General features: G+C 39.1%; 1 protein-coding gene across 2 annotated transcripts; it reads right to left on the reverse strand.

Moving 5' to 3' along the window:
- Nucleotides 1–394: 394 nt before the first annotated feature.
- On the reverse strand, nucleotides 395–12,340 carry RBM45 (RNA binding motif protein 45). Of its 2 annotated transcripts, none has more exons than XM_082763965.1 (10): nucleotides 11,862–12,340; nucleotides 10,798–10,920; nucleotides 10,526–10,652; nucleotides 9,152–9,262; nucleotides 8,639–8,818; nucleotides 7,594–7,723; nucleotides 5,768–5,864; nucleotides 5,272–5,438; nucleotides 4,627–4,823; nucleotides 395–1,488 (listed from the first exon to the last, which is right to left on the reverse strand). In XM_082763965.1, the coding sequence occupies exons 1-9, from the start codon at nucleotides 12,237–12,239 to the stop codon at nucleotides 4,631–4,633; spliced, it is 1,506 nt and encodes a 501-aa protein (XP_082620091.1). In that variant the 5' UTR covers nucleotides 12,240–12,340; the 3' UTR covers nucleotides 395–1,488; nucleotides 4,627–4,630. The 2 variants fall into 2 exon arrangements, with proteins under 2 accessions (XP_082620091.1, XP_082620092.1); XM_082763966.1 differs by having other exon boundaries at nucleotides 396–1,488; nucleotides 5,272–5,435.
- Nucleotides 12,341–15,124: the final 2,784 nt, after the last annotated feature.

Consider the following 15,124-nt stretch of genomic DNA (forward strand, 5'->3'; position numbering starts at 1 on the left):
AACGCAAGAAAAGGAGGTCATCTTTTATACTTAAATGCATAGCTTAAATTCAGAGACAAGCGACAAATCACTAATTAAAAGGCATCGTGCTCCTGCACGTTGACCATTAGGACTGGGAAAGTCAAGAGCCCGGAACACTAGAAATGAGGCTGCAAAGATTCCCCCAATAAGAAATAGTTGTCTTGAAAAGAATAAGGGGGCCTAAGAAGATGAAGAAGACAAAGACTATAACAAAGTAGTATGATTCTGCAGCACAGAGAGCTGCATAGAAACAAATGCCAAAGCCTTCCCAGGAATATTAGATAGTAGGACTGCATTCTCACCTATTTTCCCATGGATTGGGGAATTTTTGGAAGGATATCTTTCCAAAGGTGCTCAAAAAGAGAGCAAGTTGTGGCTGCTCACTTGTCTCCCCCCATTTGATGATCAAGGGACTGCTAATGGAAAAATTGGAAACCAGGTATATGTTTCCAGGAGAGCATGCTTGTACACTAGTGTGGATACAACTAGAATTTATCAATTTTATCTGTAAGAATTATTTTAATAACAAGCATTTATTCAATTCAACAAATAGTACTCAGGGTACACAGGAAAGTATTTGGTGTTTGAAAGTTATCTGTGCTAATACTTATCCAAATTAAGTTTGTTTACTCTTCATCAACGCTCAATTCTCTTTGTCCTGTCAAAACACCGAATTGTTCGATTATCTGATTCTTAAACAACGTATTCATCAAAAGATTCTGAAAAAAAAATAGCACTCAAGCACTCAAAAATGAAAGATGGGAAAAAAAAAAAGTCCCTGGACTCCATGTTTTCCCCATGGTTGTAATGAAAGTGACTCAAGATGGTAAAGGGCAACATAAGCAGCTCTGATAGCCTGACCCATAGTCAAATGTCCTTTGCACTAAACAGCACATAAAGCTTAATGAATACTTTTGGCCCAAATCAATGAAATATTTAAGAGCATACTTGAATCATTTTTATGAGTACAGCCGTTCTCTTGAATTTGACTTAATACTGACAGACTTGCTACTACATTTTGAAAGTTATTTAATTTTAATTTACTGATGTACTTCAATGAAATTCTGGCCACTGGAAGTGCCTTCTATTTTAGCAGTCATAATCTGAATCATTATCAAGTCAAGCCCCAAAATGCTGACTCCTTTATCCCCCCTCCCATCATTGTACTTTCCCTGTTAGAGAAGGAATTCAGTTAAGCACAAGAGATATATTTCCATAATACAGGATGACAGGCTACTACAAGAACAACCATCAACATACAATTTTAGATGGCTTGATAGGGTTTTTTTGTTTGTTTTTTAAATAGGTGCATGGCCATGTTTTTGAAAACAAAGTACCATGTGTAAATATATATATATAAAGATCAATTTTCTTAACAAAAAAGGAGTCACTGTCCACAGGAACCATGTCTAGTCACGTTTTCAGTCAGTCAGTCAGTCATCTGAGGGTCATGTCATTATTTAGTTTCTGTAGAAAAAAACACAAGTATAAAAATAGTATCAAAAAGCAACATACCTATTTTTGTTTTAAAATATAATTGTTACAATAACATAAGTGAAAGAAAAATTAACATATTTGGAGAATAATATTATCATATATGTGCTTCTTTATCTTTTAGAGAAGTACCTCTTTTTCTGAGCAGTGTGTGAAAGCCAGAATTTTTCTGCAGTACACTGTTGATAATAAAGTTATTTTTAAAATATATATATTATTTTTAATATATATTTCAATGATAATACAACTATTTAAGAGTATTTCTGCACAGTAATAAATCATTATAAATACATATTAAGCTTGGTGCTTTTAATAAAACCCTAACACACAAAAAATGCAAATCAAATCAGTGATGTAGGACTTTCAAACTTCTCAAAAGTCACTATGGAAAAATGTATGTATGGGTGCACATAGGGTAACTTCTAAAGTTCTTGCTATAATGGCAAAACATTTCTAAAATATTAGCAAATATTCCTTTTAGATACCTCAGTAACCGTTACCAGTACCCAAATCCTTACTGTGAATTTGGAAGTTCAACACAATCATTTTTTCCATTCTTTTGATGTTAGTGATGTTATGAAAATTAGAAGGTAAAGACAATTTTAATAACAAAGAAAAAAAATCTAAACAGACACATAAGGCTAATCCTCTCCCAATTTTTTCTCATTAGTGTAATAGAAAAAGTAGTTTCTGCAGTCAATGGAAGTCTTCTGTTTTGGTATGCTAACCAATACCTTCCCTCCTATACCTGCTCTTCTGCTTATCCCATCTGCATATATTCTCTATGGCATCTATGACATTCCCAGTTGTTCATACTACAGCTTAGAGCGCCATAATACACGTTTTTGAAATGTTAAAGCAGAAAGAACTAATACATTCAGTTTCATTTCTTAAATATCTCAAGCCATAGGAAAAGAAAAAAAAAAAGAAGTCTTAGTCTGGAATCAAGATACAATCTTAACTTATCTGTGCCTTGCAAAACACATTATTTTTCCAATGTAAAGTCATCAAATTGGTAATTATCATATTAAAAAGCTTATTTGTTATTTCTACTTTGTGAATATGCCTGGCATCAGCTTCCTACCATAGGATCCTACAGTTTTAGGATCCTAAACTAGCCTTTGTTTAGTAAAAAAAAAAAAAAAAAAAAAAAAAAAAAGCCACCCACTGAACTCTTTTCTTACTTAAGCATATTTATAGATGAAGTTTAACCCATCTCTTCAGTTTCCATTGTTCTGAACTCAGTTTTTTGTCTCTGAATAATTTTTCTGTCATCATAGCATCCTTCAGACTGTTAGACAACCCTTCCAGTGTAGACAGTAATACTTTCTCTCCAATGCCAATATTCCCTCATATTACATTCAGGAATTCCTCAATAAACCCAAGAATTCTCAACTCTTCCACTTACTTCGTTACAAAGGGAATAGTTAATTATCTGTAAGCTCTAATACCTTTCGGAGTCACTCCTTTCTAGAAAGAAAATCTTGCAATTTATATGCAACATCATCCTCACTCAGGACATGACTGTAGCCTGTTACCAGTTTTGGAGAAATTAGTATTTTCCTGAGGTGTATTACAAAAAAGCAGAAGAATAAAAGCTTTATTTCTAAAAGATGGCTAGATAAGCAATTTGGGGGGAAAAAAATCACTTCTAGCTTGACAATCAAAAAATGAAAGAAAAAGATGAGTGAGAAGATACAAGTACAGAGTCTCTTACTAACTTTGGATGTGTATTATATCTACACTTTTCTAGTAAAAAGTAGTCTTTTCCTACTATGAAGACAGACCTGGTATTTCATTATACTTTACATCATCATTTTTCTGCTAGTGACAAAGAGGTTGGTCCTCTTACTATTGGAAGTTTAAAAAAGTACCTTTAGTAACAAAAATTCGGTAGATAAAAGCATGGGTAAAAATTACTTGAAGTTACATTCACCAGAGCTACTGATTTAAAAAAAAAAAAAACGTTCTAAGGAGTGTTAGCACCAATTGCATGCAGAAAGAAAGCAAAAAATGTTTGTTTTCAAGTAAGTTGTATATAAAGACTAGGAAGGCTTTTAATAACTTCTGCTTAACAAAAGAAGAACATAGAAGTCCTTAGGAAAAAAAGGGAGAAGAACACTGTGGGTAAAGTCTCTCTTGGTCTTTATAACTCCTTGATCATAGGAAGTATCTACATAAAGACAGCTACAAGGAATGAAACCAAATAAAATATTGATGTGAAGAGGGTTAAGATTTTAAGTAATGTTTTTTGACTGGGTCAAGGGGGGTGGAAACTTGTATCACGCTACACTAATAATATGGCTACTGAAATTATCTGGGACTATAGTCCTCTTCCTGTAGAGGCCTGAGTATAAAAAAAATATATAAAAATCTATATAAATTTTACATAATTTAACTCAAGTCAGTATTTTAAAAGAACAAATGAATGTTGGCTCCTGAAGTCTATAAAACCTCTCTATATGAGCTTTGCCAGTTTTTATTGGACATAAACATAAAACATTCGAACTAATTAACTTAAACATACACCTCAACCCCACCACAACAGGCTCCACAGTATCTTCTTCACCATAACACATTCCAGCTACACCCAATTTCTGAGCGTCCAGATTAACCAAGTCAAGGCCTTTGGTTTCACCTGACAACATTCCCTGTTCTTTAGACGTCCACTTTATTTATCCCTTCCTTCATCTGTCTTTCAAGGTTAAACTCTGTACCCTTATCCAACACCATTCTCAGGGCATATGTTTGTAGTGAAAGAAAGACACGTACAAGCTGATCTTTGTTTATATTGTTTATTTTTCAGTTCTCTTTTCAGTAAGATCTGATACTCACTTTATGTATATAAAATTATTTCTATTAATCAACTGGTTTGCATTTGTTCAAATGTTACAAAAATAAAGATTTTTTTACTAAAATAAGTGTGTATACATAAGCATACACACAGCCATATATATTAGATATAATTTGTGTGCGCATATACATTTCTAGCTAACAACTAAGCTATAAATTTCAAATTAATATGACATGCACAACTTGAAAATGCTTTGCCTCTAATTATTTCACATAGTTTAACTTGAACTTAAGTAACAGCTCAGAGTGGGTACTCACCTACTTAGTAAGTTCTCTGACGTTTGTTAGATTCCTCCGTAGGCGAGTCTGCCAACCTTACTTTAAGCCTGACACCATTCACAATCTTGCCGTGTAACGCAGTTATGGCATCACTGGCACTTGCTCTGTCTGCAAATTTTGCATAGCCCACATTTTTTCCAGACACAAGGTAAACTTTTATCAAGTGGCCAAAACGACTGAAAAAGTAGTAAGAAAGATAGTTAGGTCAGAGGTTTTGCTGCAGCACTGATACTTATTATCCAATCTCAACTATATGTGATTTCGTAGTTGTGAATTCAACATAGCATACATATGAGAATATAGTTTTGTGCCACCCTGCTTTAAAACCCCCCAATTTTTTTAAAATTAAAACTAAAATTTGTTTATAAAAATGTTATGAAACTAGACATTCTCTTTCTGATTGCATAAATCATTAATTAGCCTGTTGCACTGGTAACATTACAATCTGTTTCCAGACAAATTCCATTACACGCCTGTTTCAAAAGCTATTAGTTATTTACCACTTACTTTTGCTGTGCATGTTCTTTTCTGGAAAGAGTTTCCCTGACAGCAACCTTTTTTATTTTCAGGATTTATTTTAAATATCTCATGGTTAGAAAACACTTATTTGTTTATGGGCCTTACCAGAAAACATCCTCCAATACATTCACAGGTAAAGGATGGGGATGAAAAAGTATGAAGAGCCTTTCTTTTACAGAAGTGTCAGGTGGAACTTTTTTTTTGTGTGGTGGAAGTATGGCATCAGTTTGTGGTTGAAGTAATTGTGATCCAGAGTTTCCTCCAAAAGCCTGCTGAGACAGGAAGAAAAAATGCAAACATAAAATGATTGATAAAAACTGACACTTTGTTATTCAGTTTACAATTTTTGTTCTTACCACTGGGCATAGATAGACTCTAACAGTTAATTCTAATCTTAGTCCATTTATCTTGGTTATTTTGTTAAATTGGAAAACAAATACAATAAAGCGAGACATTTAAAGAAAACAGAAATACACAAACCAACCAGAGGTATCTCTTTTAAAGATGTAGCACCTAAAGCAGTGAGCTACGTTCTGTACTGACATACTCTTATTATCTTTAAAAACTCCAGATATTAACAGTATCCATTATATTAACTTACAGGAGGTGTCCTATACTGCTGAACAATTGGATTGTTATTCCGCAACACTGAGGACACGTGTGCTGTTACCAGTTGTGTTGCCATTTTTCTGATGAGGCTGCAAGAAGTGATAATAAACTACTTTAGATAAAGAGCTAAGTAACAGTTAACTTCAGCAAGAGAAAAAGATTATTTTTATTTAAGATGTCCATTAAAATTTGAAAAAAATATCTGTAAACTCAAGTAGATAATGAAAAAGTCAGGCTTTCATACTAAATGTGATCTGAAAGTACATACACTACCTGGAACTCACTGACAACACTTGTATTTCTACATACAGAGATACAAAACTTTCCTCTACTTTTTCCAGTACTATCGTAAAAAAGAAAACTAACTACAGAGCCCACAACTTTTTGTGAAGGGTGCCTAGACGAACAAAGGGACAAATTTCACCTGTTTCTTTCAATAAAGAGCACAGAAAAATAATTCAGAAACCAGAAAATTAATCACAGGAAGTTCATTTCCAGCTGTCATTCTCCAGTATTTTTTCCTTTGTTCTGTTGGGGAATAAGAAAAGCAATTGCACATTTGCATGAATTCATAGCCTATCATAGAATATCCCAAGCTGGAAGGGACCCATAAGGATCATCGAACCCAACTCCTGGCACCACACAGGTCTATCCAAAAATTCAGACCACGTGACTGTCCAGACAGTCCAAATACTTCTTAAACTCCAGCAGGCTTGGTGCAATGACTACTTCCCCGGGGAGTCTGTTCCACTGTGCAACAACCCTCTCAGTGAAGAACCGCTTCTTGATGTCTAGCCTAAACCTCCCCTGCCTCAGTTTTACACCATTCCCTCGCATCCTATTGCTGGTCACTAAAGAGAACAGATCGGCACCTGCCCCTCCACTCCCCCTTGTAAGAAAGCTGTAGGCTGCGATGGAGGTCTCCCCTCAGCCTCCTCTTTTCCAGGATGAACAGGCCAAGTTACCTCAGCCGTTCCTCATACATCTTCCCTTCTAGGCATCTTTGGCATCTAGGCATCTAGACATCATTGTAGCAATGGGCATCTTTGTAGCCCATTGCTACAAGACCATGATATAATAGGAAGTACCAAAGAGTAAAGAAAAACATTTGCAAGAAGCATGGTTGCAATTAATTATTTTAGTTTAAAGCAGGCATGCACTTCTGAAGTGTATCTCCAAGTTGTCCCTCCGTAAAGTCTTTTCATTCATATCCCGGAATAGCTTTGATGACAAACTAGATTCATTTAGGATGAAACTAAGCTGAAGTTTTCAATACTGGAATGCACCTAAGCCATGCCAATTTCTAATGAGCATTCGAATCACAGGAACAAACAAGAGATGATTTAAAGTAAAACCTGACAATCCTCATACAATGCAGGTATCAGAGCCTCAGCAATAACAGTTTTATTCTACCTACATGATCTATTGGCAGTGTTTGTATATTGCTAACACTGCCAAGAGATCAAGTAGGTGATACCTGTTTTTAAATAGAAAAAGACTAAAATACATATTTCTAGGGTATGTTAGAAAAACTTGAATTTATTGAGCATCTTTGTAAGGGTCCCCGTGTTGTGTAACAAGGCCATAATGTGTTTTAGATGAAGTTTTCTTTTTCTACCAGGCTAAGAAGTGTCAAGAGATTCATTCTGAACTATTAAAAAAAAAAAAAAAAAAACAAACTAGATTTCAGAAAGTATTATCTCCAAATACGAAACTAGATTAGTGACATGACTCTTCCTTTTCATATTTAAATAAGAGTAATAATAGTTTTGCTCTCTAGAAAACAGGTTACATGTTTCTCTATGTATTAGTACTTACTCTGAACTATCATTCCCATCTTCCAGAAAAATGACAGTTAATCTGTTTCCAGGAGGATACTCAAAACCATGTAGTTTATACTTGGCATATATAGCTGATGCAGCAGTACTGTACTGAATCACAGCATACCCTACAAATACAGTGCACATGGTTTAAGCACAATATAAGTACATCCTAACAAACTACACTCACTTAAAGCAAGCAGTAGGATCAAGCTACACATTAGTCTGTCATTGATGCTACAAAATTCCTAGGTCTCTTTACCAAACAGTACATTCCTTACTAGCAACATTAGTGTTTGGGAATAGAACTTCTGTGAAATTAACTAGTGACAAATCACCTTTATTCATATTTGAAAATCTAGTAATAAAGCAACATAACAAAACATGTCTTCTTCTCCAAGACAAAACTAGAAGAAAAAGTTACTTATTTCAGCTTAAAATGCAATTATTCCATCAACAAATGAGTCTCAAGTACGGTAAAGTTACAACATAACACTCTGAATTGTTTCCATTTTGAGCTTCACTCTCATGCTTTTCTCACCAATAGCAAAACAACAAGACTGAAACAATCCTTCCAATACAAAACAAATTTTGTTTGGAACTATTTCATCCTGTTTACTCATGTCTGCTCTTAGACAAATACACACAGTTATTTCAAGATGAAAACTCAAATTATCTGTTTGCAGAACATTCAAGATAGATGTATAATTTTCAAAAATTTTCGTCTTCTATTATACCCCAAACTATTAACTTCACTTGACCAAAAAGTTAATTCTCATGGTTTTGATTCCGCCCTTCTTGAGATTCTATTAACCTTATTTATATTTATTGTTAGTTATCTGTAAACAGGTGTTCAAACAAAACTGAATTTTTGGGCTTATGCATTGGTAATAGCAGCCAGCATTGGTACATAAGAACATTAATTCTTTCCCACAACTACTTGATTTTGCAATCTGAATGTACTGGAATACAACTAAAAGGTGGTGTTCTCTTCATAGGAAAAAAAAAAAAAGTGAAGATTTTTTTTTTTTACTTCTACTTACCATTATTAGTATGAGGATCTCGCTGAACATCACAATACTCGAGTCCTGGGACTAGATCAAAGAGGGCAAACAGCTGCTCTTGGACAAAAGGAAGTCGTGATACCACTGACAGACGTTTGGAGACTGACTCCTGAATTCGGCTCTCATTTTTTTCAAAATTACAAAACTCTGGCTGCCCACCTCAAGAATCAACATAAAAATAAATAAACCAAAGTCATCGCACTAGCAAGCCTTCATTTCAAACATATTTTTCCATTCAACTTTTTAAATGATTCTAAGTGAATTAAACACTAAAGGTTAACATGTTTATTTCATCAGTGCAGGTCTTGAAATAATCAGGCAACTAGAGCAAAGCAAACCATGAAAATATTGAGATGAAATGCCTGACTCGTTTTCTAACTCAATCTATTAGTAGTCAAACTAAACCTCCATTAGTCTCCCTTCTACCAAACCACACTCTTACATTGCGATTGAGACTACAAATCATTTTTACTATAAAAAGCTGTGACTTACAAAATGGAAATGCATTTCCTCTTGGTTCTTGTCTTGTGTTATTACTGTAGTATTCATGTTCAAAAGACTCTGATGACTTATTTTTAGGTTCAGCCAAAATGGCCCGGTAGCCTAGAAGAAACGATCACATATAAGAACACCTCTATGTACCCAAAATATCCATGACCAGATCTGCATTCTCCAAGTACTGTATTTAGCAATATATTATTCAGAAAACCCATTTAAGTGCTATCTTTTAATGTGTAACTCTTGAATGTTGACATAATCAATGACATGAAAGTTAACATACTCCACGTAAAACATATTTGCATGTTAAGTGCAACAGAGCCTACTTATTCTGGGGGTGACCACGCATTGGAACAAGTTACCCCTGAAAGCTATGGCATCCTTAGAGATATTCAAAGCTGCCTGGACATGGTTCCTGACAGCCTGGCCTAGGCAGCCCTGCTTAGGCAGCAGGGAAGACAAGACCTCCAGAGGTCCCTTCCTGTCTCAATCATCCTGAGATATTTTGCGGGACCCAGAGATGTAGAGGCAGTCAGCTGCCACAGAACTGTAACTGCTCATTCATGTTTTGTACTGATCTAGGTTCTGCTTATCAATAATTTAGGTATTACTAACTAAGAAATAAAATTTAACAGTTAAGCAATCTCAGGCTCATATTTGTGACAATTCTTGCAAAGGCATAAAACATTCATGTGTGAACATTATGATGTACAAGGTATACTACTTAAACCAGAAACAAGCAAACAAAAAAAACACACCTACATGCCAAGGTGCTTAAAATTTGTGATTAAGTGAACGCTGAACAGGAGGCTAGACTGGAAGGCTGCTGCTAAGACTTGGTGCTAGGGTGTAAATGACAATTGTTGATTATGAAACGGGGCCAAGTCTTACTTTTTGTAAAAGATTATTCCTTGAATTAAGTTTAAAAAATAAATAAAAACTTCAATTAGCCTAATTTTGTTCTTAAGTAAATGTAATCACAACAGAATCCCTAAGGATTATCAATTAAAGTTTTATGTCAAATATAGCAATATGTATTAGCTGGAAAACAAATTCTCAGGGATACATAAAAATCAGATTCTCCTGTGTATGGAGGCTACATTACAGACTGATGATACTTCATGTAAGAAAAGCACTGCACTCATTTCCAAACTCTTTTCACTGATCTTACTTACAGAGTTTGATAATGCAAGAATGTAATCAGGTGAACATTAGTAATACTATTTTTACTTGCAATATATTTTTTGTCTCAAAATGTGCTTACAGCATAAATAATTTGCCTGCAAACAACACTGAAAATTAAAAGGTATACAAATGATGGTACACACTCATTGTGAGAAACTTTAAAGAATTCAGGAAGATTCTTACTTCGATCACACTCTTCAATTGCTCGGGCAGCTTGTGATGGTTTTAAGTATCTCACATAACCCAAACCTTTACTTTCTCCAGTAGTCTTATTTTTAATAATGCTGCAATATTCAATGTCTCCATATGTCTAGAACAAATAAAAAGTGCATTAATTAGAACAATTTGAAAAAGCCCTTCTGATAAATTAAGAAAAAAAGCTAGTTTAAAATAATAACTAATATTTTTTATTTTATTTTTTAACTAATTATTTGCTAATAATAGCAAATTAGTACCTTAAACTTCTCTCTCAGATCTTCCTCTGTATAGGACTTTGGTATCATAACAAAGATACGTGTAAGCTCCTCATCTTCAACATCTCGGTGGCTTCCAGAAGCCCTTGACTGTGCAATAAATACCTAACAAGAAAATTACATAAACATTAATTAATGGAAAAAAAGGGCTTAGTCACATATCAAGTTTGTTTTTAAAACAAATCTTTATATTTATCTTTCACATGATGCAGCTTTCGTAATGTGAACAAGGACATCTCTGATCATAGATGTACCTGCAACAAGAGACCTACAACTATGGTACACCCACACTGGTTTCTCAAGCACGACAGTGGCCAGTAGAAGTTCTGACTTGAGGTAACAAAGAACAGTCAGGAATAGCAAAACTCTGTCCAGCACTACCAATGATACAGGGGGCATGTGAGGTAGCAACAAATGCATCACTGCAACAGGCCAGCCCTGATATACCAGTCTTAAAAACGACAAAAAATAATTAGTTAAACTTTGCTCCTGCAGTTCACCTGGAGGCGTTCAAGATCAGAATGGATGAGGCCCTGGGCAAAATGATCTAGTAGGAAACATCCGTGCCCATGGCAGGGGGTCTTTAAGGTCCCTTCCAACCCAAGCCATTCTGATTCTATGTTTATCTGGGGACTATGAAAACAGTTTGAGAGACTGAAACCTACCAGCAACTGATCAAAAACAAACAAACAAAAAAGTTTCAATAAAACCAGTGCCTACGATTAAAAGCTCCCTGGTTTAAGCTCCCAGCGGCGCTTCGCTCTCGCACCTGGCTGCCCGCCTCCCCACAAGGAGGGCAGAGGGCGCTGGGGGGGCTGCTCCCGGCCGGCCCCCGCCTCAGGCGGCCCCACGGGGCGGCTTCACCTCTGTACCTGGAGGCCACCGCCCCTCGAAGCCGGCAAGCCCGGGCCCGGCGGCTGAGGCCCGCCGCCCTCCTGCCGCCGTGCTGGGTAGGGAGGGAGGGAGGCAGGGGGCGGCCGGGCAAGGGAAGCGGTGGCTGCTGCAGCCCCGATCCCTACAGGGAGGAGGAGGAGGAGGCGCGGTACCTTGATGGGCTTGGTGTCGGGGACCAGGCTGCGGCCGTGCATCTCCTCCATGGCCCGGCAGGCCTGCGAGCTGCGGGCGAACTTGATGAAGGCGATGCCGCGGGACTCGTTGGTGCGCTTGTCCCGCAGGAGCCAGATGTTCTGGATGTCCCCGAACGGGGAGAAGCGCTCCCGGATCAGCGCCTCCCCGGCGTCCTTGCCCAGCACCACGAACACGCGGCTGTTGGGCGGCTCGTCCAGGCACTCGGCCGACAGCCGAAAACCGCCGCTCTCCTCCATGGCGTGGCCGCCGCCGCCGGGCTCCCGGGCCGCCGGGGCTCGCTTCTCGGGGGCCGGCGGGGAGCGGCCGCAGCGCCCTTTCCGCCGCGGAGACAACATGTCCTCCGCACGCCTCCCCCAACCACCCGGCGCCCAGGCCCCGCCGCCGGCGGGCGGAGCTCGGCTCCCCGCACCGCCCCGCCACCGGCACCGGCACCGGCACCGGCCGGGGGGCGCTGCCGCAGGGGCGGCGTCACAGCGGCACAACGCCGCGGGGCGGGGGGGCGGCGGGAGCCTGCGGGGGCACCGTGCGCAGCCCTGGTCACGGCGGGCCGCCTAGGGCAGGCTGGCCGCCATCGCGTCAGCTTTGAAGCGTCTCCAAGGAGGGAGGAGGCTCCACAGCATCTCCGGGCTGCCCGTGCCAGCGCTCGGTCACCCGTGCAGCTAAAGGGTGTCTGCTGATGTCCGGGAGGAGCCTGTGGTGTTTGCCCCTTGTCCTGTCACGGGGCGCCACGGGGCTTGGCTCCTTCTCGGCACCTTCCCTTCAGAGATATATATATACATATACATATACATATACATATACATATACATATACATATACATATACATTCAGACAATATATATATATACATATATATATAATGTATTTATATATATATATTCAGACAATATATATATATACATATACATATACATATAAAATGTATTTATATATAAAAATAATATGCATAAAAATAAATATATAGTTTATATATATTATATATGATTAATATATTTATTAATAATGATAATATATTGATATATTAATATATTATATATTATATATATAATAAATGATTTTTATATATATAATATATACATATAAATATATATATATAATGCATATATACTATGATATATACTGTTTATATATATAAATAATGTGATATATGTTCATCTGATTCGTGTCAGTATGGAACAGTGCTAGGGCCGCATGGTATGATGAATGTGACCTTCTGTCTTACATACCCTTGTATAACCACAAGTCTAAGAAAAACAGAATGGTTAATGTATATAGTTCTTGTACCTTGCAAAGGAATATTTTAACAATTCGTGTCAATAGAGAGCAGTTCTGTCTGTCTCTGGGTCCTGCACTGGCAATTTAATTCTTCCACAGATGTGGTTTCTTCCCTTTCCTCCCAGTGTCCCGGTCTCCCAGTCTCCCCCTCATTATAGTCAAATTATCAAATCTTCAGAAATATTCCTCAAATCCATGAGCCTTTTTGCTTTTGTTATTCCGAACTCTTATTCCTAACAGTTACAGCCTTTTTGCCTTCTTTGTGGTTGATTTAGCAGTGCCATAGATGTGACTGGAGTGTCCCTGTGAATGGCCTGTGAGGAATGTTTTAACAACACGTGAAGTGTCGATAGAGAGCTATTTGTATTTGTATGTTCTTTCTTTGAAGTCTCTGATGTCTGGGGGTTTCAGAACAACTCCTAACAACTAGTAACTGTTATGGCTTCTGAATGGGACACTATGCAAGCCCCTGATATCTGGCCAGGTGGCCAGGAGATTAAGAAGAAAGAAAGAAGCTGAAGGACGGCTAGAAGACAAAACTTGCAGGGGACGCTGTGTAAGCTTTTGACATGCTGCCAAGGAGTCCAAAGGGGAAGGACAAGAAAAAAAAAACTGAGAGGAAGACTACGAGCCTTCAGCATGAAAGACCCCCAGAGACCCCTAGGGGGACCACCGGAGACTGATGGGCATGCTCCAGTAGGAGGGTTTGGATCCCGGAAGCTAATTATAATAACCCGTTTTTTTTAGAAGTAGTAATGAATATGTATTAGCCTGGGAGCATAAAAATCAGCTACTTGATGCAACTGCTGTGTGTCTAGGTGGAGCGGAGACTCCCGATGCACCCAGTGCTGTTCGCTTACCTCTATTCTTTTAATAAATTGTAAACTTTGATTATAATCCTATTTTGGGACTGAGCGAATTTATAACAAATAATATATATAAAATAAAAAATATATAAATATATATCAAATATATATATATTTGGAGGCGGCCTTCTCCAGGCTGATCAGCCCCAGCTGCTCAGACGTGCCCCTGTCCCATAACCATCTCCGTAGCCCTTCACGGACTCCCTGCAGCCGCTCCATGTCTCCCGCTCCCCGGGGAGCCCCGACCTGGGCGCAGCAGAGCAGGCGCTCAGAGGCAGGACCCCTCCCTCGTCCTGCAGTCACCCTTCTCTCTGCGCAGCCCAAGGTGCCGTCCACCTTCTTCACAGCCAGAGCACTGGCTCATGGTCAGTTTCAGCGTCCACCAGGTCCCTTCCTACAAAGCGAGTTCACCACATCTCCCACAGCTGGCTCCAAACGCAAGCAGCTCTCCAAGCTGTCGTGGCAGTAGGCTAGATGTTAGGAAGAACTTCTTCACTGAAAGGGTTGTGAGGCATTGGAACAGGCTGCCCAGGGAAGTGGTGGAGTCACCATCCTTGGAAGTCTTCAAAAGACGTTTAGATGTAGAGCTTAGGGATATGGTTTAGTGGAGGGCTGTTAGCGTTAGGTTGGAGGTTGGACTCGATGACCTTGAGGTCTCTTCCAACCTAGAAATTCTGTGATTCTGTGATTCTGTGATTTGCTGGCGGCTCCCAGCCCTCTGAGGAGGGCCTCCGACTGCCGGCCGGCCTCTGTCTGCTGCTGCCTGCTGCGGAGCCCGGGGGCAGCCCCAGCTCGGTACCGGCTACAGCCTCCCCGCGGGGCCCTGCCGTTGGGACCGTTGCGACCGTTGCGACCGTTGCCACATCGCGCGACGCCCACCCCTGCCCGCTCCCCCCAGAACAAGCGGGAGAGGCGGCTGCCAGGGGCGGCCTGCGGCGGGTCCTTTGGGTGCTGGGCAGCTGGCAGGCGACAGAGTAAGAGGGGGTGTCTGAAGGGACGCGGCCTGAGCAGAACTCTTCTTTTTTTTTTTTTATTTTTTTTTCTTAAGTTTCAAGTTGAAAACCTGTTTGAGGATAACT

Source organism: Aythya marila (assembly GCF_965140915.1).
Source record: "Aythya marila genome assembly, chromosome: 6".
NCBI lineage: Eukaryota > Metazoa > Chordata > Aves > Anseriformes > Anatidae > Aythya > Aythya marila.